Source organism: Pezoporus wallicus, unplaced genomic scaffold (genome assembly GCF_028554395.1).
Source record: "Pezoporus wallicus isolate ANWC-B61680 ecotype Strahan unplaced genomic scaffold, APGP_CSIRO_Pwel_v1 contig_1438, whole genome shotgun sequence".
Classification (NCBI taxonomy): Eukaryota; Metazoa; Chordata; class Aves; order Psittaciformes; family Psittacidae; genus Pezoporus; species Pezoporus wallicus.
In genome coordinates this window covers 1193372-1216360 of record NW_026638681.1, presented here as the reverse complement: position 1 = coordinate 1216360, position 22989 = coordinate 1193372, and the positions used below count along the sequence as shown (strand labels likewise).

The window sequence follows — 22989 nt, the reverse complement described above, 5'->3', positions numbered from 1 at the left end:
ATAGCCTTGAAAGGTCATGGCCAAAAGGATGGATGAGAAAGCTAGTGATCCTTTTCTTACAGTTAGCATAAAGTAACATAGTATAGTATACATTAGGTAGCCTTTGTGTTTGGAAAATTCAGATTGCTAACAAAGACTGGTTGAGGCCTCAGGTTTCAGAAGGTATTTCTGCAATGGAAATCTCTATCTTCTGTCATGTCCTATAAAGTCATCTTTAGCGGTTACATCTGCTTCCTTCTAGTTTGGGGCACTTTCTATGCAGTGATCCGTTGTGCAGCTTTGAACTTCACTCCTCCAGCCTTGTGCCTGGCTGCTGCTTGCTAGCCACTGTTGAAAACTGTGATGCCAGATCTTTGATATTGTTTTTTATGCAAACCAGACTGAAGCCAGACAGTATGTTGAGCATTGGCAACTCCGACTTCATGTCTTTTTCTCAGGAGAGATACATCTGAGGCACTGAATGGGCTGTGCGGAGAGGGCAAAGATCTTTAAAATGGCAAAGAAAACCATCCCAGATGTTCCCTTTATATCACGAACAGTATTTGGGGGAAATCTGTTGTTGTTCTTTGCTTGTTAGACAGTATACTGTCTAAAAAGGATTCCAATCCTATGTGTGCTGCTTGTCAGGCAGTCTGTATAGGCTTTTGCTGAGTTGCTCACTGAATTCATTGGAGTCCTAGAAGATCAAGCAGCAGCATGCAGTTTGTTTCTCACTGAACTAAGCTGTGGTCCTCAGTCACAGATAATATGCATGGCTGCTCCCTGCAGACCTTGTGTTATTACTTTGAGCTGTCTTGTACAGACATTTATGTTACAAATCTCACCTGGGGAATCAGGGAAGCATCCACATATTCCACATATTACCTCCTCTGCCCTGCTGGAAGTGATCCTCAGCACTCTGGCAACTGATGCACAACCCAGTCTTCAAACAGACAGCAGCATGACCTGTGAAAGTCAGATCATGTTTTCTAACTAGATTTTTGTGTGTGTTGGTGTTGGTTGTTTTTTTTTTCCTGCCTGCCACAAGAATTTTGGAAACTGGTATGCTAACAGATGCAGGCTTCCCAGCATGTTCATTTTGAGGTAGACACACTGGGACAAAACACTGATGCATTTCATGGCAAGATTGAAGTAACCAATTAGCTTTATTTGCTGTTTGTAGAGAAAAACATTGTAGCATTGTATTTAATGAAAAACAAAACAAAGCAGCACTCCAAGCTCATCCTGCTTTCTGATTGTTTATATCCTCTAGTAGGTTCCTGGACAAGTGTCCTTCTGAAAAGCTCATTTTATACTGCACATGAGAAGCAAAATGCATTTGCTCATGTGTTTTGTATGCCTGCATATGAGGTAGTCATGCTGCATCCCCTTCACAATCAGTGGAGAGAAATGGATGCTGCTAGACAAGGATGCGCCTGATCTTTTTAAAACCTTCTCATGAAGATGAGGTGAGTCATGCCCTAGAAATGCCTGTTACTCTTTGTTGCTTATAGATTGGGTCCGGGATGACTAGGTCAAAATAAAAAAAAAAAAAGAGAAATCAAAGAGGTCATAGAATAGAATCATAGGATGGTTTGAGTTGGAAGGGATCTTTAAAGGTCATCTTGTTCGGCATCTCTCTCCCACCCTCACCTCCTGCCCCAGGCAGATGAATCTCCTAAACATTTTTCATATCTCTATAGAGGGAAGCCATATAATGTATGATTATAATCCTCCTGTTTTATCATGCATTTTCTACTCGATGTCAGATGGAGCGATGGAGCTTCCTGTAATAGTGCTGCAGTACAGACCAGGTCCCCAGGCGCCTTGCCCTCAGTTACACGTGGTGATTGCTGCTCACAGCAGCCTCAAGTCCCAGTGAACAGAAGGCAGGGTGTTTAAGGAGGATGGAGATACGTTGTGACAAGATCATGGAGTAGCTGCTGTTGCTGACCAGCAACAGAGATGATAGCAGCTTTCAGGTGTCATGGCTATGCTAGTGCATTCCTGTCCCATGCATCCTGGTGTCAAATGCAGTCATGTCATGACATGATACATATTAATTTAACTTCTAAACTTGCTGCATTCATAATTGTAAGAAATGCTACTGGTTAGAAGGGTTAGGAAACTTTCTGGCGCTGCACTTGTTGGTTTTTCTAAGGGAACTCAGTATCAAGAAGCGATTTGTTGCTACAAAATGCCATGCCTATACTAATGTAGGGAAAGAATGCTACAAATTTTTAAAAGTAAACAGTTGATAAACTTTCTTCAACTTGTCTTGGTTAAATTTCATAACTGTGAGTCTTGGTTAAGTTCATAATTTATCTAGCTATCAAGCAGAGTGTAGGTAAGGTGATCATTAGAACATGGCTTACAACTGTGTATGAATCTGTTCTACTCTAGGTGTCTATTCACTGCCTTTCTTCCTGTTTCATCACAGAAAGTATAGAGACACATGGAATAACCTAGATGCATTAAGGCGAGTTCCGTACTGAATGAATACAGCCTTCATACACACTGTGACTAAGCAATAAAATTGAGATGACTCAAGCCCTAAGTCACAATTTTGTGGATAATTTAACATTGCACAGATGTTATTTGCTTAACAATGGCAAAAATATTTTTCCTCCTTCCTTCCTTCTTTGGTTTGGATCTGACTGGTTTGTTTAATGTTGCAAGGTGATGCATTGAATTTTATTTCTGTTCTTGGGAGGTATAATTTTTAAGTGCTCAGCCAAGAAAGTGAACCATGTTTACTCAAGGATGAGCAAAACAAAAGAAAAAGGTTGCCACTCTGTTTTATCATTCTTCCCTTTCCTTGCATCCCTCTTGTAAGTATATTAAGTAAAGCAGTTAATATATGGAAGATTATTAGATTTGTTTATCCCAAAGCATCACCTAAGGGGTTAAGTTCTCTCATTTCATTGTTTTGTAGGATCTCTGGGGAGTGTGGGCTTGTGTTCACAAGTGAATGCCGTCTGGTGTGCTCACTATCTCTGGTCTGTTCTGCACTTGCTCCCCTGCCTGCCTGCATGCATGCTGCCTTTCTCCCAGCCAGGTTGTTGGAGTAGCAGGCAAGTAGTTTTTCACTGTTGCATGTGGTATGTAACCCAACTGTTTGGACATCTGTGTGAGCCTAAAATTCTACAGCAAGGAAACAGAAAACATTATTTTTATAAAAAAATACTTTCTCATGTTACTTGAAGATGTTTGTAAGGGCTTAAAAACAAGCAGAAATAGACCTGTAGTGGGAGCATGGTCTAATGAATGCTTGGGCTGGCAGTACTGTATTTAGTGTTAGCTCTCTTTTTTGTATAATCAGGCATGTTAATTTACTGCTTTTTTACTCAGTAAGGTGGAATACGTCATAGGCTTAATGAGCTTTAACAGTATTGCTTTAGTCTTTAAACACTATTTTGGTTTTGAAATGTTATTACACTAGTGATAAAAACTAGATACAACTTGCAGCCATTGACTGTGGTTGGAGAAAGATCTGCAGTCCTCTAGGTGTATGGCAGTTTAGCCAAGATATTACCAGAAAGCTGGAATTGTGCCTGACCTAAAAAATTAACTGCTTCTGAATCAATTTGTTTTGTTTGATTAATGAATCTGAGTTTTTCTGATTACTGTGAAGTCAAACATGCTTATACCACATTACTTACAGAGAGGTATACTGAAAGAATAAGAGTTTCATTCTTTTTTTTCAGCCTCTATTTGTTCCAGTGCACTGAATTAAATTTGTATGATGTTGTTCTGTGCTTTTAATGTCTTTTCAAACAATGTTTCTTTCACTCACACATGACCCTGTCTTTAATTCAATACATGACTTGCCAGTTCATAAATTTTCCAGCTCTTATATCCAGATATCATTGAAGTTGGCTCTTAGTCAAAGAATCTGCTTACTATTTGCATTGTAATACTGACTAGAACGCTAAGTATAATCCATGTACTGTTAACTGAGATCACATTCAACAAATTTGGTTTGGGTTTTTTTGCCACTTAATTTCAGTGTCTTGAGTTACTCTTCTTTACCTTGCAAATTTATTGATGCAACAAGCATTTCCTGGTGCTTCAGTACCTGCTGGTACTTAGTTTGCTTATCTGGGTGTCTGCCCTCTGTAAACATATTGTTGAGAAGCGAAGCTGGTTTTTCTTGCTCCTGTATATGGCATTCTGCAAGCAGTAGGCTTAAGTTAAAACTGGAAGAGAGATAAGTTGGCCATTACACTCTCAACATGTTAAGCTTTACATTTATCAAAAGTTCTTGATATGAAAATAACCTTTGTATGTCTTTCTGTCATTTTATTAGTCAGTGTTAGCAGTCCTTCCCTTCCTTCCCTCATCATAGGTCTGCATACACCTGTGGGCCTCAGAAATAGTAACTGTGAACACTGATTATGTTTTTGTGGCTACCTAGTGATGCCATCTCAGATTTGAATTTTATTTCAGACCCCCATGTGAATGAACTCAGGGTGACAGGATTTGTGAGTGTTAAGCAGCATGTATATGAAATGTGGCTCTTTTCATTTGAGTGTCAAAGCTGGGTGTGTTGGATCTGGATTCAGCACGCTGTGATATGTAGTGCCAGCACAGAGTTGGCAGGTGGGAAGTTGGCAGGCCTTCTGAAGCATGTGTAAGAGACAGCAATACCACCAATCCTGCTCCTGCTGAGTTTCCAGCTTGGCCTTTTGCCTCATGCAGCTCTGGTTAGGGCAGTGGCTGGTGCCTTTTCAAGAGATGATATTATTCCAGCTTCTCATGTACCAAAAGTCAATTACAGTCTACCACACCATGTTGGAAGTGGCTGCCATTAGAAATTTCTTTACCAGTATGGAAATGCTGTTTGTACCTGTCCCAGATACACCCTTGTTAGTAAATACATGTAGTGCAGACCACACTTCTCTGCTGGCAAGGAATTTACCACCAGCAGTAGGTGAAGACTCTGCAGCTCAAGCAACGTGAAATGATGAGGTGTTTCCCATACCACTGCAGTCAGTGCACGTGGAAAATGCTGCCTCTGTTGCTGAGTCATTAATTGTTCCACATTCTGGCTTCTGGCTAAGTAAATACAATGGCTTGGTGGTGGGAGTAATTTTTTGCATCAAGCAATTCGATAATGGTACCATTGAAGAGAAGAGGATAATTCCTCTCCCTTTCTCTCACTTCTTTTCAGCTCTGTCTCTTGGGAGCAGGATGCTTCTCTTTCCTGATGAGTTGGGGGAGATACAAGGGGAAAGCATTTTGGGGGGCAGATGAAGCTGTTGATTTGCCGAGTTTCGGAAGATACATGTGGCAGAGAGAGTAGTAGTCACTGCACCTGTGGTAAGTACAAATGTCTGTGATTGCAGTGGATTCACTGTGCTTCCTGTAGCTCTTAACTAACGACCCTCACAAAGATTATTTTGAGGGTGTTGTGCTGTATTTCTAATTGTCACACCAGCTGTGCTAGCAGTTCACAGAAATAAACGGACATTCTTCCCAATGTAATGCTTTTTCTCCTGTAAACGCTGTATTTTTTTTTTTTTTTTTGGTTGGTTGTTGATTTGTAAGTAGTTTTGCCTTAATTAATTCTTTTGTCTTGGGAGGGTGACCAAATGCTCTCTGGATAGACAAGGTATCTATGTACAGTGGATGCAGGTATACTGTAGGATAAACCGCAGCTTATTTTTTATGTCTAATTTTGCTGTTATGTGTTAATAAAAGTCTGTAATTTCTACTGTATCTTCCCTCAATGGTACTTTTGGAGAGGAAGACTATTTTAGAAAACCCTTTCCACAGGGATAAGGGAAGTGAGAAAAACACATGTATAGTGACAATTAGCAGTTGCTCTACCCGTTTTCATGAGACAAGAGAAAACAACCACATACTCAAGTGGCTCATTTCCATGCTCTCTTGTGATTGTGTCCCTTCATTCATTCCTCCTTTGTTACTGTTTCCTTTGCAAATCCAATAGTAGATCATTGCTTTACTCTGATTTAAGAAATTAATGCTCTACCTACATGATGTAGATTAGAACTCAGCCTGCTTTTTTAGGGGGCTTTTCATTTTATCATGAGGCCTAATTTGCATTTTAGCACTCCTCAAATGCTCTATTGTGTGAAATCTTCACTCAATTTAGGATGAAAACTACATTTCCTCACCAGCCACAGGGCTGCTTAATGAAACATCAAAAGTCTGTTAAAAGGAGCATTGTCACTTTCTAAAAGCTGGCTGGTTTTGTTTTTAAACACTAGGTTGGTTCATAATTTAGCTTTTGTCAGCTAATTTATTCTGAACTCTTTTAGAGTGACAGAAAAAAACAGGGCAGGAAAGGGAAAGAGCAAATTTTCCTGTTAAATCTTAATGTGAAATACAGGCCTCTCTAAACACGTGTTGTCTAAAACAGGGAAGTCTTAAGTGGTAGCTTGTTAAAAACAGTGTCTCATTACTTATTAGTCTCCTTTTCTATAGAGCAAGTGTTCCTGCTGGTTTTGCTATGACCAGCTTTGTGTTTATGACACTGCTTTGTGTTTAACAGCTGCATGTATAACAGAAATGCCCACCACTTAGCAGAACAGGTACAGGAGCTAAACCTGGTGAAAAGCAACACAAGAATTTCATCTGATGCCACTGGCAACAGTATTTGCTTCTTCAGCCATTGTTAGGAAGGGAAACTGAAGGATAACTTGTCTTATAGTTTTCTTGCACTGCGAATACTATTCCTTCAGTTCTCAATGCTGTTTATCTTTGTCAGTTCTTCCCAAACTGTCAAAAGCTAGGATGCAAGGGCTGCATTAAAAAAAAATAAATTCTTAAATGCTGTTTTAGTTCTTCCAGCATGCATAGTATAAATCTGCATTCTTTTATAGCATATATGTGCTTATGTATGCACACATGTATTTGCTTATGTATGGTGATGTGGAAACATTTTTTTTGTGCATAGATATGTTTGTGTTTATTGTGTATGTAGTATTTGCATGCTTCAAAGTAAAATGTGCATCTGTACACATCTTTTTTTGTTTGTTTTTGTTAAGGCAAGGTGTCTTATGTGGGTTTTTTGGCGTGTTATGTTTATTTACAAGAGACTGTTCTCTTGTAGTTACCTGGATATTCTAACCAGTTAACTCAAGTTTAGCTCCAGTATGGACTAGGGTGTCTCTTCTGGTTTTCTTTGGAAGTTGTTCTCTGTTTAGAGATGGAAAAAAACAACAAAAAAACCACCAAACAAACAAAATCACCAGGGCCAAACAAAACAAACACACCCTCCCCCCACAAAACAAACCAACCCAAATCAAAAAACAACAACCCAAACAAAAAAAAAACATGAAACTCAAAAAAAAAAAGATATTTGTCTTACTTCTGGGTGGTTACACGTTAATAAGTCACTCTAAATTCTTGCTGTATTTACTGGAAGGGAATGGGCATTTCTAGAATGTGTCATCCAAAATTCAGTGTCTGCAGTAAGTGGATAAATCACACATTGAAAGTTCCTATTTCTCTGATTTTGACTGTAAAGCAAGTGTAATGGCCTTGCTGGGATGGAGGTGAGCCTTACATGCAGTGCTGTCCTCTGAAGCCTTTCCACTCATTAATTTTACTTCTCCCTTAATCTCAGGGAAATGAGTAGAATCATTCCTTCCACCAGACTCATGCTTATTACTGTTAGGATGAAAATATTACAAGGTGAATATAGTCATTTAAGTATATTGCAGTAGGAAGATAACTGCAGAGCCCTTGTGGGAGCATAATTATCAAACATGAGCAAGTAAATAAATGACAACATAGAAAACATGACATATAAGTAGCTCCTAATATAACCTGATAGTCTGCAAGCCATTCTTTGGTGCCTTTCAAACCAGTACTAGATTAAGCCTTTCTCAAATCAGACTGTGATGGTAATGTCAAAATCACCTACACCTAGTTTGTTTGTTTGCTATGCCTTTCAGGTGGTTTGAAATAAATATACCCAGCTGTTTTGTGGCTCCAAACTACGGTTATGCCTGGAAGTTGATTCTGCAGCTGTTCGTGAAAACAGGCTGAAGGCCTGCAGTGTGCCAGTGAGCAGAAGGGCATTCAATAACTAGGAAAATGACTGGCTTTCTTGAGGAAGAAACAAAGAAGAAACCTTGATTTCTTGCATAGCTGGGAGGAAAAGCAAAGCAATCTTGACCCTTGGTTAACTTAAAGAAGCATTTTTCAAAATACCTCTTGACTCTGTGGATCTTGTAACTCTGACACGAACGTACCTTTGGACTTGTGCAAGCAAAACGTTGGAGGAATTGATTGGACAAAGCAGTCATTGAAAGAGTGGCTGTTGAAGAACCATGACAAAGCACCTGGAGATCATCAATTTGTCGTTTTTGTTGGAACATGAACGGGAAACAATATTGGGAGTTTTGAAGAGAGATGAGTATCTGAAAAAGGTTGAAGATAAAAGGATAAGGTAACCCTTTTTATTACTGTTCTTAAAAATGTGGTCCATATGATAGATATTTTTGTGCTACCCAGTGGAGATTTTCTAGATGCCTCAGAAGAAGGATGAATGTTGGGAGGTGGCACAGTTAATTATGAAAGTAAAGTGTTCTAAAAAGGTAATTGCTTGCTAGCGTGGTCGTCTGTAAACAAAAGATTTTGTCCATTGCTTCAAGGCAAAAGTCTAAGAAAAATCACAAGTGCAGAAATCCGAGGCAGGGTTTTTAAATTTCAGGTTCTGTGCATTTTGCCCACTTTGGCTGAATTTCTCTGCTGTGAAAGGAAGGCTTTAGTGATGTTCTTGATCTTTATTCCTGTGAGAGGGGCTGTATGCTTTGTGCCTTCAGAGCTGACTGTGTGAAGGGAAGTTTGGAAGGTGCACAAGGAGGGAAAGTAGGCATCTGCCTCTCTACAGGAGCCAATACAATATGGAGCAAATGCAAGACTGTGACCTTTTTGTTTCTGTTGCAGTACTTAAAGAATAGGTGGGAGAAGAGACACTTCATTTTTAATTACTTAGTTTTACTTACTAATAAAAAAGTAAAACTGAAAATCTCAGGTATGGATCTCAAAGTTATTCAAAGGGGAAATAGAAACTCAGGGTATTAATAGAGTCCATGCATTCTTTTCTGGGGAAAAAAAGTAAAAATCAGAGAACAATGTGTAGAGGCAGGCTGAGAGCTATTTTAGATGACTCAAATTGAGGTATTCCAGCTAAGTATCAGGTCTGCAAAGGTTCATATGTTTTCCCAGCGTGTTGCTGATGCTTCCTCTCACTTCTCACTGCCCTTTTAAACTTTTATACAGTGCTTGTTGTGAGAAATAGGCTTAGCATGGATGTATGCAGCACTTGGTGAGGCTGCTGAGTGTAATGGTTGACAAAGGGAAGATTTCAAGCCTTTGCTGGTTTCTGTCCATGTATTCCAGGGCCAGGATGCGCTGCTCTTCCCTTTGATTTGCTAAAAAGGATTTTAGACATTGTGCATTGCAAAGATGTCTTTTCAGCACCTGCTGCGGCTTTTTTTGTATAAAACTATTATTTGGAAATCCATGCAGAGTTAACCATTGGTTTTGGATGTCTTTCTACCTTGAGAGAGCTAAGTCTAAATGCAGTGTTCCTGTTGGTGTGCAGCCCATTTAATGGGGGAAACATAGTGGCTTTCATGATTTGTCAGAATTTTTTTTTTGATGATTTGTCATGTGAAGAAGAAAACAGAACACAAGAAAACAGATGGAAAGCCATTTATTCCAGACATTGTGCTCTAATTTGTAATAGGAGAAGCATTTCAAAGTAAGTATTTCAGGTTTTTAAAGTGGCGGCTTTGAAAATATGTGATGAGCCAGTAGTCATCAATCAAAGGCATTGGTATAAATTGCAGCAGTGTTATCAGATAACTAGCTTCCCAAGGCCCCCAGAAACTTCCTTTGTCTGGTACTGTCATTTCCCAATCTAAACTGGAAACTCTTGAGGTTTTGTGGTGTTTTATTTTTTTTTTTTTTGGTGGGTTTTTGTTTGTTTGTTTGTTTGTTTTGGTGGTTTTGTGGTTTGTTTTGTTTGCTTTGTGTTGGTTAGTTTGCTTTCTTTGGTTGGTTTCATGGGGAGTTTTTTGTGTGTGTGTTTTTTTATACGATGTCTTAAACCACCTGATTTCTTTCTTTTTTTTTGGCACTGCTGCAAGTTACTGTCAAAACCTATTGAGTCTGAGAAGCCAAGGCACCTCTGGAGGATGTAGTTTATTAAAGTGGCAGGGGGTATTGGTTGACCTGTGTTTTTGTACAAATGGAAAAGCAAAGGCTGAAAATTAAGTTAACCTGAAATATAATGCTAATTAGGATAACAGTGCAACATGATGCTTCTGCGTGCTTCTAGCCACCTATATATGAACCAATTGGTTATAGATTCAGAGTGTATTTTGAGAATTTTCACTAGACCATACTCTGCAAGTAATGATGCAATGTAGTCTTCTATATCTTGGAAGTCTTTATATAAACGATAAAGAACTGGGTAGGTAATGGCTTCCTAGGAGACTTCATATTTTTTCTTTTTTGAATACAGCTTAGCAAGGATATTTTTAATTATGGCTTATAAGTATACTTCAGAGGAACATTTGTTGTCTTTGGAATTCCATTTGGTGCAATCTGTTATATATTTTATTGAAGTACATCACAGAAGAACAAGTCCCTTTGTATTTATTTTCAAAGCATTTGTCATTCTGGCAAGATGTTTACTTGTATATTGTTCTAAAGAATTTTTAGTCTGCTGCATTCTCTCTGAATCTATCTTGATTGTTTTTTCTGTTCCTAGTTGTCTTCAAAAGCCACCATAACTCGAAAGCATCTTTCTATTCAACATGAGAGCAATAGTAAATGTAGGAGGATGTCCTAATAATTAAATTGTTAAGAATTATCATAGAATCATAGAATGATTAGGATTGGATAGGCCCTTAAGATCACCTAGTTCCAAGCCCCCTGCCATGGGCAGGGACACCTCCCACTAGAACATGTTGCCCAAGTCTCTGTCTAACCTGGCCTTGAAGAGTCCAGGGGGTGGAACATTCACAGCTTCTTTGGGCAGCCTTCCTGTGCCTCACCACCCCCACAGTAAACATTATTTTCACTGTTGCTGCTTATACTTGTGTTCTGGAGTGCGGGTGGCTGTTCTTTTTTTTTTTTTTTTTTTTTTTTTTTTCTGTTGTACAGATATTTCACCTGCATGCAAGAGCAACACAGAAGGGAGCAAGTACTCTTTATGTGGTCTAGTTTTGGTAATACAAATAAGCAGCCTGCTTAATGTTAGAGTTTATGTGCATCGTATGTGAGTGGAAATTTTCTTTGAATATTGTTTCAAAGCTGTTAGTAGTTTACTTGTACAAATAGCTACAGTGTTCTAAACATTTCTCTGCAATGCTTTTGATGTCAGTTGAATGGCCATCATGATTGTTCACAAATGCTAAGATTGAGTGAAATCGTTAAATTATATAGAGTTAAAAATAGTGAACTTGACTATACTGAAGGTGAAAAAGTAGGGTTTTTTAACATGTGAGTTGCTGTGAGAAACTTTCATCCAGATAACGTCAGGACATTCTAAACTAGATTTTTTGGACTGAAACGTGTATTTCTTCTTATTCCCCATCCTTTTATTATCTTTAATAGTTTTGTTCTTTTAAGACCCCATTTATGAAAACCCATGTTACTTTTAATGCATAGTGTTACAAATCATGAAATTAATACTAACTCAAAATAATGTATTTGCTGAAAGAAGGGGACAGGTGGGGGGTGTATCATGTGCTCAGGGTGTTTGATCTAACTGTTGTTGGGTTGTTTCTGTTGCAACAGCAGCCCCACTGCATCCTCCCCCACCATGGTGTTACACAGGGAACTGGGTCTGATGGTCATAGCATTTTGCCTTTGGAGCTAGCTCTTCATCTCAATATTATTATGCTACTATAGAGCAAACATACATGGCAAACTTACTGCTAATGTACATTGCTTTCTCACCTTGACTATTTTCCTAGGCAGCATTTAAAATACAAAGTTTCTTACCTTATGAATCAAAGCTTTGAATACCATGCTTTTAGAAGAGACCAGCCTAATAATTGCTGAATTGATAAAATAAGAAGCATGTCAATTTCTTCCAAGGATGAGGCTTTATTAGGTTATTACTTGAATCATTACCTTAGCGCTTATGTTGCCAGAAGTTGTGGAGGAATTACACCAGCCCCAGATCTGTATTGACAAGGCAAGATGACATTCCTGTCTTTCAGCTAACTATAATGGCATCTCTTGGTCAGTCCAAAGAGATCAAGAGAAGCTGCAGGGTATTAAACCTCATTCCAATAGAAACTGTTAGCTTGGATACCACCATGTGGTAACTACAGGCAAGTACTTTAGGGGGAAAAGTGAGTCTGAGTAAGGGAAATGAGAATTGATGTAACTGCCAAGTATATGTTTTGACTTGTTTATAAGCTACATAGTACACAGTATGGTATATGGTCTGTGTTTTTGCAAAGCTTTGAAGGAAAGAGTCCTTATGTTTATGCATATTGCTCATTCATACACGTATGGGAAGTTTAGGAGGTTGATTGTCTGGCAGCCATCTCATTTGTCAAGTGAATTTAACACACAGTTATTTTTTGAACCAGAGACTCTTCCATCAAAAGTAATCACTATTGCCAGTACTCTAAGGGTAGAGATGCCTGTTTTGCTTTTCAGTGTTCTTCAAGAATGAAGATCATCCATTGGTGAAAGAATTTCCGATGGAGGCTCATTCTCATGCTTTAGGAACAATTTATTTGATGAAAGACTAGTAAGAAGAGAACAAAAAAATTGTGTTATATTTTTATTTTTGTACCAATTTTTAGATGAGAGGATGAGGGAGCTACTCAGAAATGTTTTTCTGTGGAAGTTTGTCATCATTACAGTATTCAATAGTATTTCAGTTCCCATGCCTCCTTTCCTTCTGTTCACTGGGCTCTGTTCTGCTTTTCATTACACCAGTTCTCAAGTTCTTTTCTTTGCAAATTCATTCTTCACCTCTCCCTGGTTCCTTCTTGTCACCAGTATACCTCTATGCTCTGATACTCTTAAGATATTTGTTATCACACAGATCTTTCACATAAGCAAAATGTGAAAAATCTGTGCTTATAAAATAAGAACCTAAAAAACACTTCAGGTACTCAAATGGCTAGATTTTACAATTCAAAGGAAATCACAGTGGAAACTGGTAATAGCACATCCTTTGCTGAATTGTCAATAATATTTACTATTACTTTCCACACGTTCTTTCAGACAGTGGAGGAAATTTGGTTGAATTTGGAGGAGGTACTGGGAATCAGTCTGGGGAGGAAATTTCCTTTCTCTCTCAGCTGCAGAAATATGTTGATACCAGTTTGTGCACAGAAAAATTCTCTAGTATCTATCTAAGTTAACAGCTGCACAGCTTTGGAAGGAGGATGTGTCAACTCATTTGTGCAGGAAGCAGAACTGTGTTAAGAGCAGGTGCAAGACTGCACCAGTTTTATATATCTATTATTTCTTTTCCTGATGAAATATTTAATTAGAGTTGATTGAGAACAGGATTTATTTATTATTATCTGCAATTTTTTATGACTCTCTGAACTCTGGAGATTTAGAATGGCAAAGTGAAGTTAGGAGTACTTGGATTCTACTGCTCTGCATCTTAAGATAAAAAAGGCATTTGAAATGGGGAGAAGGAAGATGCGGGACAAATTTGAAAATCAAATTGAGGAATCAGGTATGCCATTGTATTCAACGCTATTTTTTACCAAAAGGGAGACGAGATGAGGTCGAAATTTTTTTTCAAAACAAAAAGGCTTCTAAAACCCTACTGAAATGAAAAAGAAAAAAAAAATCAATCAGATTGGTATTTTAAAGAAAAAGTTACCTGACTCAAAGCAAGTGGATTGTGCTCAGAGAGTTAGAGGGCATGATAATGTTCCTTTGAGTGAATAGCTTGAGCAGCAAGTGTCATGCCTCTTGCAGCAACATAGCTATTCTGCTTCTGTGTATCTGGGGAATAAACGTTCTCTAAAGTAAAGCATACTATTAAGAAAAAACAGATCTGTTAAAGCTTCTCATTATTTTTTCCTCTTTGAAGGATTGTAAGGCTTTGGGAATATTCCATTTCTGAAGGCTACATTTGTGGATGAATGAGTGCCTTTGACTGCCTTGTGAGTTTTAGTATAGTAGGAAAAAGTGAGAATCCTTCAGGGCCTCTTGTTAGGCAGTGGGCTACTGTGCTGAGAGCTATGGCTGCTTGCTGCTCCTTAATTTGTTTTTTGTAAAACTGTGGTCCTTGATGCCTGCATTCTTTTCCTCATCTTTTCAAGGCATCAGGTTTTCAGATTCACTTGTTGGATGAACATAATATAGGATTTGACTAGATTTCACTAGTTTGGTATTGGCTAAGTCTTTGTTTGTCTCTTGCTTTGGTATTTTATGTAAGTCTCTCAGGCCCACTTTGGAAAGGCTTAGATTAAGTCATTCAGTGTTGCCTGGAATACTAGTTACGCCAGAACTCTTCTCCAATACACTTAACATATTTTCGCAGACAGTAGAGGGATCTTAATATAAATTCACAGTTAGAGGAATGGCTTAAATATTCTGCTATCCTTGGCAGTAACAAACTTATTTTTAATAGCTATCTTTTATCAAATAGCTGTTGTAGTAGATAGGTGGTTTAGAAACTTGAGTGTACGATAAGATTCTTTTTTATCAGCAGCTAATTAAATTGGCTTCTGGTGAGTTTATTTTCTCTTTCGTATTACTAGGAGAGAATTGATAAAAATTAATTCTTGTTTAGTATTTGAGATTAAAAATATCTAACTGCATGGTTAATTGGCTTCCTTTAAAATTTTGGAGAGCTCAGGTGTTGAATGGCAAAAGAACATTGTGTGCTTATATACAGCTGGCTCCTGTCTTGGCAGATGGAGAGTAGCTGTAACTCGGACCGGCTACATGCTGCACTTGCTATCCCTTTTCAATATTGTGTAGGTAGTGTAGCTAGACTGTGGTTGTTTAGAGGGTGTAATGATGATGGATTTTTTTCAGATGACTCACTCGCTCTTCCTGGCCCTTGAGACACTTCATTCGTTATTTTCTTTAGATCTGAACATATTTGTTACAGTGAATCAATAGTTCAATTCAACAGATAATATAGGGAACTCCAAAAGAAAGTTCATATCCAGTATATCTGCCCATACATTGTTTGCTTGCTTTTTTAATTTTCATTTTTTATTTGTTTGATTAAGTGAGCAGAGAAGCTGTGGGTTGATTTATCTCCATTCCCAGAAAGTCATCAGAGGCAGCTCTGTATTAAAAAACAAGAGCAAACACTTTTTGGAATCCATACTGTTAGCAGATCAGTTATCATCTGATAAGAAAGATTTTGTATGGCATAAGCAGTGGAACTACTACTGGATAGCAGGAATAATACCTTTTAATGTCAAAAGAATATTGCTAAGTTTTTCAATATGTTGATGTCTAAGCAAGCTTTTGTTTAAAAATGCACTGTGTATTGCCTTGGGCTGATAGAGATTTCCTTATTTTAAATTGGAACTATTTAAAACACAGAGTTTGTGCCCAGTGATGCTTCTAATGAAGCACACAAGGCCTGAAAGTTGTAGGGGGGAAGTAGAAGGGTGGAATGGATAGAGGTCAGTGAAGGTTTTGTTTCAACATTAGAAACCTAGATGCAGTCTATAGGACACAAACAATTACCAAAAAGATGGTGAAGCATGAAATCAGACTCTACAACTCAGAGTTATAAAGCAGGTATGTTTATTATGGCACCAGGTGCAAGGGGGATCGCTAATCCTAACTTGTGCACTGAAGGGTTAAGCAAGGAGATATTTATTACCCACAAACATGCATATTCATTAGGTTCCGGAGAGTTCGGTGGGGATATTACAATTAGTGTAGGTAATCGTTAGCATAAATCTCCTCCCTTTTGGCGCTTGCGCACTGCCCTCGGATGGTCGTGGGCAGGGGTCTTCAAGATGAAGTAAGTAGTCTTCCTCATGTGAGCAGGGGTCTTCAAGATGAAGTAAGCAGTCTTCCTCATGGTGCACTTTTCACCTTTGGCACAGTTGGATGCCCCAGTAATCACAAATTAGCTGAAACCAACTGTATCTGCAAGTTTCTGATAGCTGGCAAAGATTTAGAACAGTGTGACCTTTGTACAAAATTTATTGCCTCCCAAGCTAGCAGATGTTTGGGAGTCACTGTCTCCAAACTAATTGATGATTAGAAGGATGGGGATGAAAGGAAACAATTCACTCTTGTTAGTAAGACTACTAAATTCTGTTATCACACCACAGACTTACAACACAAACATTGTTCTCCATCTTAGATCTAAATTAAGTCAAAAGTATTTTAACCCTATGTTTTCCAGGCACTTGCTTTCCTTATATCAATGGCATCCCACTGCTTGTGGAGTTCCGGAAATGCAATGGACCAGTTTGATTTTATTTTTTAATTAAAAATGAGCCACTGTAAATAAATCTCATGAAAAATGAGCCTTTGCTAGTGCTTAGTATTCTGACCCTTTTTAGATCTGATGATTAACAATATTCACCTTCTGAATGAAGATGTGGGCCTGCAAAACAGAGGACCTAGTGAGAAAGCATGTGGAAAAGGCAAAGGTGCACAATACCTTCTTCACCTCTGTTTTACTGGTAAGACAAGTCTTCAGGAATCCCAGCCCCCTGAGATCATTGTGAAAGTTCAGGGCAAGGTAAATTTGCCCTCAGTAGAAGAGAGTCAGGCTAGGGAATATTTAAACAATCTGGACAGACTGGACTGGACCGTGATGGGATGTACGCGTGAGCGCAGAGGGAGTTGGCCGATGTCATTGCAAGACTACTGTCAATAATCTTTGAATGATCATGGTGACTGGGAGAGGTGTCTGAGGGCTGGAGGAAAGCAAATGTCATTCCTATCTTCAAAAAGGACAAGAAGGAAAACCCAGGGAATTATAGGCTGTTATGATGATGGCCTCTCCTCGGAAAAGGGATGGAACAACTAATCCTGGAAATGACTTCCAGGCACCTGAAGAACAAGGTCAGCAGGAATAGTCAGCATGGATTCACCAAGGGGAAGTCATGCTTGACCAACTTGATCACCTGTAGTGAAATGACCGATTTAGTAGATGAGGGGAGAGCAGTGGATGTTGATTATTTTGACTTTGGCAAGGCTTTTGACACCATGAGTTTGTCACTGAGGGTGTTATTAAAGTACAGACTATAAATAGACAGTGGGGCAGCCTGAACTTGCTGAGCTCCTGGGTTGAGAGTGTTATGATCAGTGACTGATTCTGGAGGACAGCCAGCAGCAGTGTACCCTAGGGGTACTTGTGAATGAGTGGAAGGAAGAGGAAAGCCTGTCCCTTGTGGTTGTAAAGAGAAGCTTGAACATACCCAGGGAACCAAAAACAGATTTTTAAGTTTTGAGTATCATTTTAGTGTGGACTCAATCATGTGATTCTGAGGGGAGAGGATTTTGAAGGCATTCAATAATTCCAAGATTTTCACTTGCCAAAGTTGCCATTATTGTGGATCGGTGAGCAGATGAAACTCTGGTAAGTGGTGGGTAAACAATATGAGAGCGTTTTCTGTGCAGAGTGTTCCGATTTGCCCTCTTCTTCCCCAGAAACAAAGTTGTGTCCCCACTACTAATAAGCTGTTTTTCCTGCTGAAGGAGGCTCAGAACGAACAAGCAGACAGGAAGGGGGAAAGGAGGCTGTGGTGAATTGATCTTGGCTGGCTGCTATACACCCACCAAGCCACATTCTCTCTCCTTCCCTGACCAGGACAGGCAGAGAAAATGGGATGAAAAAAACTCATGGATTAAGATAATGGCAGGGAGATTGTGTACCATGGGCAAAATGGACATGACTTGAGGAAAATTAATGTAATTTGTCAATTTAATAAAATAAAAAAAAATAGGATACAGAGAAACAAGGACAAAACTGAAAACACCTTTCCCTGACACCCCATGTTCCTCCCAGGCTCAGCTTCATTCCTTATTTCTGACTCTTTGATCTTCACCCCTGTCGGAAGTAGTGCAGGAGGATGAGGAATGAGGGTTGGGGTCAGCTCATAATGCTTTTTCTCTGCCACTCCTTCCTCCACACACTTTCCCCCCTTTTCCCCGTTCCAGCATAGGTCCTTTTGAGAGGGGTATAGTCCTTCAGGAGCAGACTGCCCTTGTGTGTGTCCTGGGACGCAGTTCTTGCCAGGAGCTTGCTCCAGCAGGCACTCTCCGTGGGCTGCAGCTTCCTTCAGGGCATGTCCACCTGCTCCAGCATGGGGTCTGCCACAGGCTGCAGGGTATATGTCTGCTCCAGCGTACTACTCCATGGACTGTAGAGAGACAACCTGCTTCTTCTCCATGGGCTGTAGGGGACAGTACATCATCAGGAATTCTGTGTTTTAGTGGAATGCAAGTGACCATAGCCTTGGTGATAATTAGATGTCTTCACAAGCAATGAAAGCTCTATTTGTTACTCAAGTGGATAGATATGTTAGCTCTTTTAAAATGGTGGTGATTGGGAGAATTTGGTCACGGGGTCTTGGTTGGTTGGGGGAGGCTTGTTTTTGTTTTTTCGCTTAGTTTTTGGTCCAGAACAAGCAGATAGATTGACTTTTGTTGTTCGAAGGCAGGCTTGTCTAGGAAGTAGATCCAAGGAGGGGGTGGTAAAAGTAGTGATCATCTGCCTTCCCTGTGCACAATGGCAATATTGCAGCACAGCTGGCAGTTGCTGGAATGCAGATCATCCATCTGCATTTGGAATGGGCTGGCTGACAGAAGAAGAAAATGGATGTGTATCTCTGCAGGAAGTAGGTAGATGTACGGTGCAATTGGTAAACTGCAAGAACAGTTCGCAAAGTACCAAGAAAGCTCATGAAGCTTGGACAGATTTTTGAAGGCTATGGAATGAAAGAAGGACTCTTCAGGTTGAATGTAGGAGAAGGGTCCAAAGTAGAATGAAGAAAAGACTTTTTCTACTTTTCAGTAGAGGCCAGCAGAGGAAAAGCCTTGACAGAATTTTTAGTCGCTGCCTGGAGAGACTGGACATGCTCTTCATGCTCTTTTTCCCAAAGCTGTCAGAGGTTGAGCATCTGCAGGCCAGGTGGCTGCAGCACAGCTGTAGTTCATGGGATCCCATGGGAAGGAAAATGCTAGCCGACCTTCTAGCAAGGCAGTGTATCCGCAAATAACCTAATTCTGTCAGAGCTTAGTCCCTGGGGTTTTTTCCTGTTAGAAATATAGTAGTTACATCTCACGGGTATTTTGTTGTTAAGGGCCCAAGTCATACCCCACTGGAACTCTGGAACTGCAGCCTTCAGGGTTAGGCCTTAAACTGCAAAGTTTTTTATCCTGCAGAGTCAGTGGCAAAACTGGTAATTTGCAAGTCACATTATTTAAACTGACATTCCTTTTTTTTTTATTTATTTCTTTTTTAATTGTAGCATCATAGCATAATGCCACTATTTACTTAGATGTTTTTGTCTGGGTATTTTTTAGGCTTTGAATAGCCAGTGCCTATGCATTCCTAGCTAACTCTACACTGGTGTAGTATTATATGCACAGTAATTACAGGAAAGATTCTCTTTTCCTTTTGTGGATGCACAGGGTAGTCCCAGTTTTGAGATGCTGTCAACCAGGGCTCAGCATGACTTGAATTATTGATGAGGGACAAGCAAAGATGGTTTACCAATTGTCCAGGAATGCTCAGCTGTTTGCAGTTACTAATACTGAGCTAGCACAAGATTTTCCTCTTGACTGCATGTCTGAAGGGTAGAGGATAGATTTATTCTTGTTTCAGATGTGTGTCAAAAAAAAAAATACAGCAAATATATAAAAAACAAGTGTATTGTACTTATTTGTGTCTTGTAGTTTTTAGTGATAAATCTTAATCTGATAAAAAGTCCTTGAAAATCATTGAGTCCTGTCTCCAAATGAAAACGTTTTATTTTCTTAATTCTAGGAAATTGAAAAATGAGCTTCTGGAAGTGAGAAGGAAAGGTGGAAACCGTCACTGTCAACAGGACAACAGCAGGGTCTGTGTTCGCTGTCAGAAAAGCTTGGGCTTAATCTTCAACAGAGGAGACCTGTGTCAAACCTGCAAACTCCGAGTTTGCAATAAGTGTCGTGTTGTGGGAACCGATGGGCAGTGGAAGTGTTCGGTGTGTGCCAAGATTGCGTAAGTAATTTTGTGCTTGTGTTCCTGCTTTACATCTCTTTAGCACAGAAGCATGTGCATAGCAAATATGCAAGGGAGGAGTCGTATTTTGCAGTATTTTTTTTTTCCCCACTTCTTAGCCAGTTTCAACCAGCTTGCTTGCTAAAGAAAGCTGCAAACATCACAGATGTTGAGCTGTGGGTGGGATGCTCTGAAAAATGACAGAAAATTAGTTACAAGGCAGTGACTGTCTGTTCACATTATGAAAACATGAATGTAAGCATTCAGTACTTCAAAATTAACAGAATTAAGAACAAGTGAGGTCTGTATGTTCTGACTGACATGGTAGGTGGGTTTGTGAGGAAAGAAATGTAAAAATCGTGAGTCCAGACACTTGAGTTCATGTTTCTATCTTTGCTTTGTTTTCTTTTTCTTCTCCTCCTGTGTTGTAGTAACTGAACATCTCTGCATGAAGAGCGAGGGCTGTATTTATGTGTCTATTAGTGAGCCTTCTAAAGTAAATTGTGCTATGGTGGGAGGTAAAACAAAAGGGGATATCGCACATCCCACAGTTGGAATATTGAGCATGGGGAATGAAGGAGGAGGGTAGCAGATCACAGTGCTGAAAAAGAAATCAGTATTCTAACACAGAGTAGTATCAAGTGAATAAGCAAAAAGATGTTATATGTTCAAAGATACTTATTTGGTGTATACTTGGAAGAACAACTTACTTGATAGGTATGGTGATGTGGGATTTTGTAGCTTGACCCAGTAAAATAACTATGAAGGAAAAGAGAAATGTGTTAGACAACAAACCTCAGTTATGTATCCTGATGTAAGAACTGGATGATATAAGCAAAAGACAGGCTAAAGCAATCATGTTAAAAGGGGAAAGAATCAGAGTTATTTCATAGGGTTGTTTGGTTAATTCTTTTTTTTTTTGTTTTTTTTTGTTTTTTTTTTGTTTTGTTGGGGTTTCTTTGTTGGTGCTTCCTTGTTTGTAGGGTTTTTGGTTGTTTTGGTTTGTTTTTTTTTTTTTACATATTGTCAAACTAAAGAGGTCAGGAAGATAAAGATTTTTGTAAATTTTATTAGATAATGAACTTAAATTGCTAGTTAGATAGGCTACTTGAACAGTTGGTTAAAAATTAATACAGCAGGATACCGTTACGATTTGTGCCTTCTAACTTTAGCTTTAGAAGGTTAACATCTGTTTTTAGCTAGATGTCTTAACTTTCTCTGCAGCCAGTGGGGCACATCCAGAGGACGGTGTCTCACCTCTTAAGATGAAACATGCTCAAGTGTTTCATTTTGTGAAATGATTTTAAATGGGTAGGGGCCTGGCTGAGCTCCTTTAGGCAGTTCCTGAGATGCTCTTAGTGCTGTGCCTTTCAGAAATGATGGGTGCAGATGAGATGACAGAGAGGAGAATGACAAACACAATACTATTCTTTAAAAATGAAGAGAGAAAGAACAAGGAATTTGTTGACCCTGTCAAGTTGCCCTTAGTTCCTTAAATACTGAAACAAATGATTGCTGTGCTGTTTAAAAGCCAAGTGATGACAGGATGATGAGTAAGAGCTGGCTCAAGAAGGTATAATGTCAAAATCACTTTAATTTCCTCCTTTGATAGGGTGACAGACCTTGTGAATAGAGGAGGATCTGTTGATGTCTTATAACTTGACTTAAGTTAACCTTTTGATACTTTCTTCATGCCATTCCAATAAGCTGGTAAACAAGGGGAGTTACACCCTGGAATAAATTCTGTGTGACTGCAGAACTGCCTGGAAAATTATAAAGCTCCATTCTCAGAGTAGTTATGCTTATTTCACTGCCATAAGACAAATAAATAAGAAGGCAGTGGAATAGAACAGAAAATGTCCTGGCTTTTACTGTTAAATGCTTTAGTTAAGGGCTTTGATGCAGCAGATGAGTTTGACAGTTACACCTGCACGTGACATCAAATTGAGAGGTGCTACAGGCATACTGAAGGACAAGATTAGGATTCATAGTGATGCTTGCAATTTAGAGAAGTGGTTGGAAGGAAAAGCATGCGGAGGCTCCCTACGGGCATGTGGAAGTATTACATTTGGGCAAAAATGCAGCTGCAGAATGAGAATAAAAATGGCTTATGCAGCTGTTCCTTAGGAAAGGATCTGGGTATTGTACTGAATGAAAAGCTGAACATGAATCAACAGTATTTTCCACTGTAGAAAATTCCAGCTTCACACAGGGATGTCAAGCAGAATTATGGCCTGTAAAGCACATGATGTAATCCTGTTTTATGTAGGTTACCTGACTTGTTTTGTGTAGCATGCTTTCTGTTGGCCAACTGGTGAAAGTTCAGCAGAAAATAATGATGATGAGCCTAGCACACAGTATGTCCAGAGTAATGGAAGGATTCAGAAGTGTTTGACCCAGGCAAGAGAAAACTGAAATAACTGAGTTTTAAATCCACAGAAGCAGCTGCGTTGAGGAGGCATACAGGCTATTCCACATACTCGCTTCGGATAAGCAAAATGGTATGGTACTGAAATTGCAGTGAAAGGATTTAGGTTAGGTGGTATGAATATTGATATAAACTTGGAGAGGTTGCAGAATCTTGTTTTAAAAACAGGTTGGATAAGCTTCCCTAGAGAATGATGATAGTAAAGATGTTTTGGGGCTGAATAGATGGATAAGGTAACTTCTCAAAACATGTAACCTCTGCTTCTAGTGATTGTGCTGCTATTCTGTATACCAACCAGTGGTCTTAGCAATCATCTTGAAAAATAATTCTGCTTAAAGGCTGCCTTTGAGTTATTACAAACCAGTCTAATTTATTTTGCAAGTGCTAAAGTTGTCTCTACATTGGG

The 22989-nt window shown here is 39.2% G+C and overlaps 1 protein-coding gene across 1 annotated transcript in view; it reads left to right on the top strand.

The window, feature by feature from the left end:
• SYTL5 (synaptotagmin like 5) overlaps positions 1–22989 on the top strand; it is a 77046-nt gene that overhangs the window by 16024 nt on the left and 38033 nt on the right. The window contains exons 2-4 of the mRNA XM_057411832.1: positions 1256–1448; positions 7905–8401; positions 19940–20155. Coding sequence (XP_057267815.1) covers positions 8283–8401; positions 19940–20155 — 335 coding nt within the window. The 5' untranslated portion in view covers positions 1256–1448; positions 7905–8282. The remainder of the gene's footprint in view (positions 1–1255; positions 1449–7904; positions 8402–19939; positions 20156–22989) is intronic.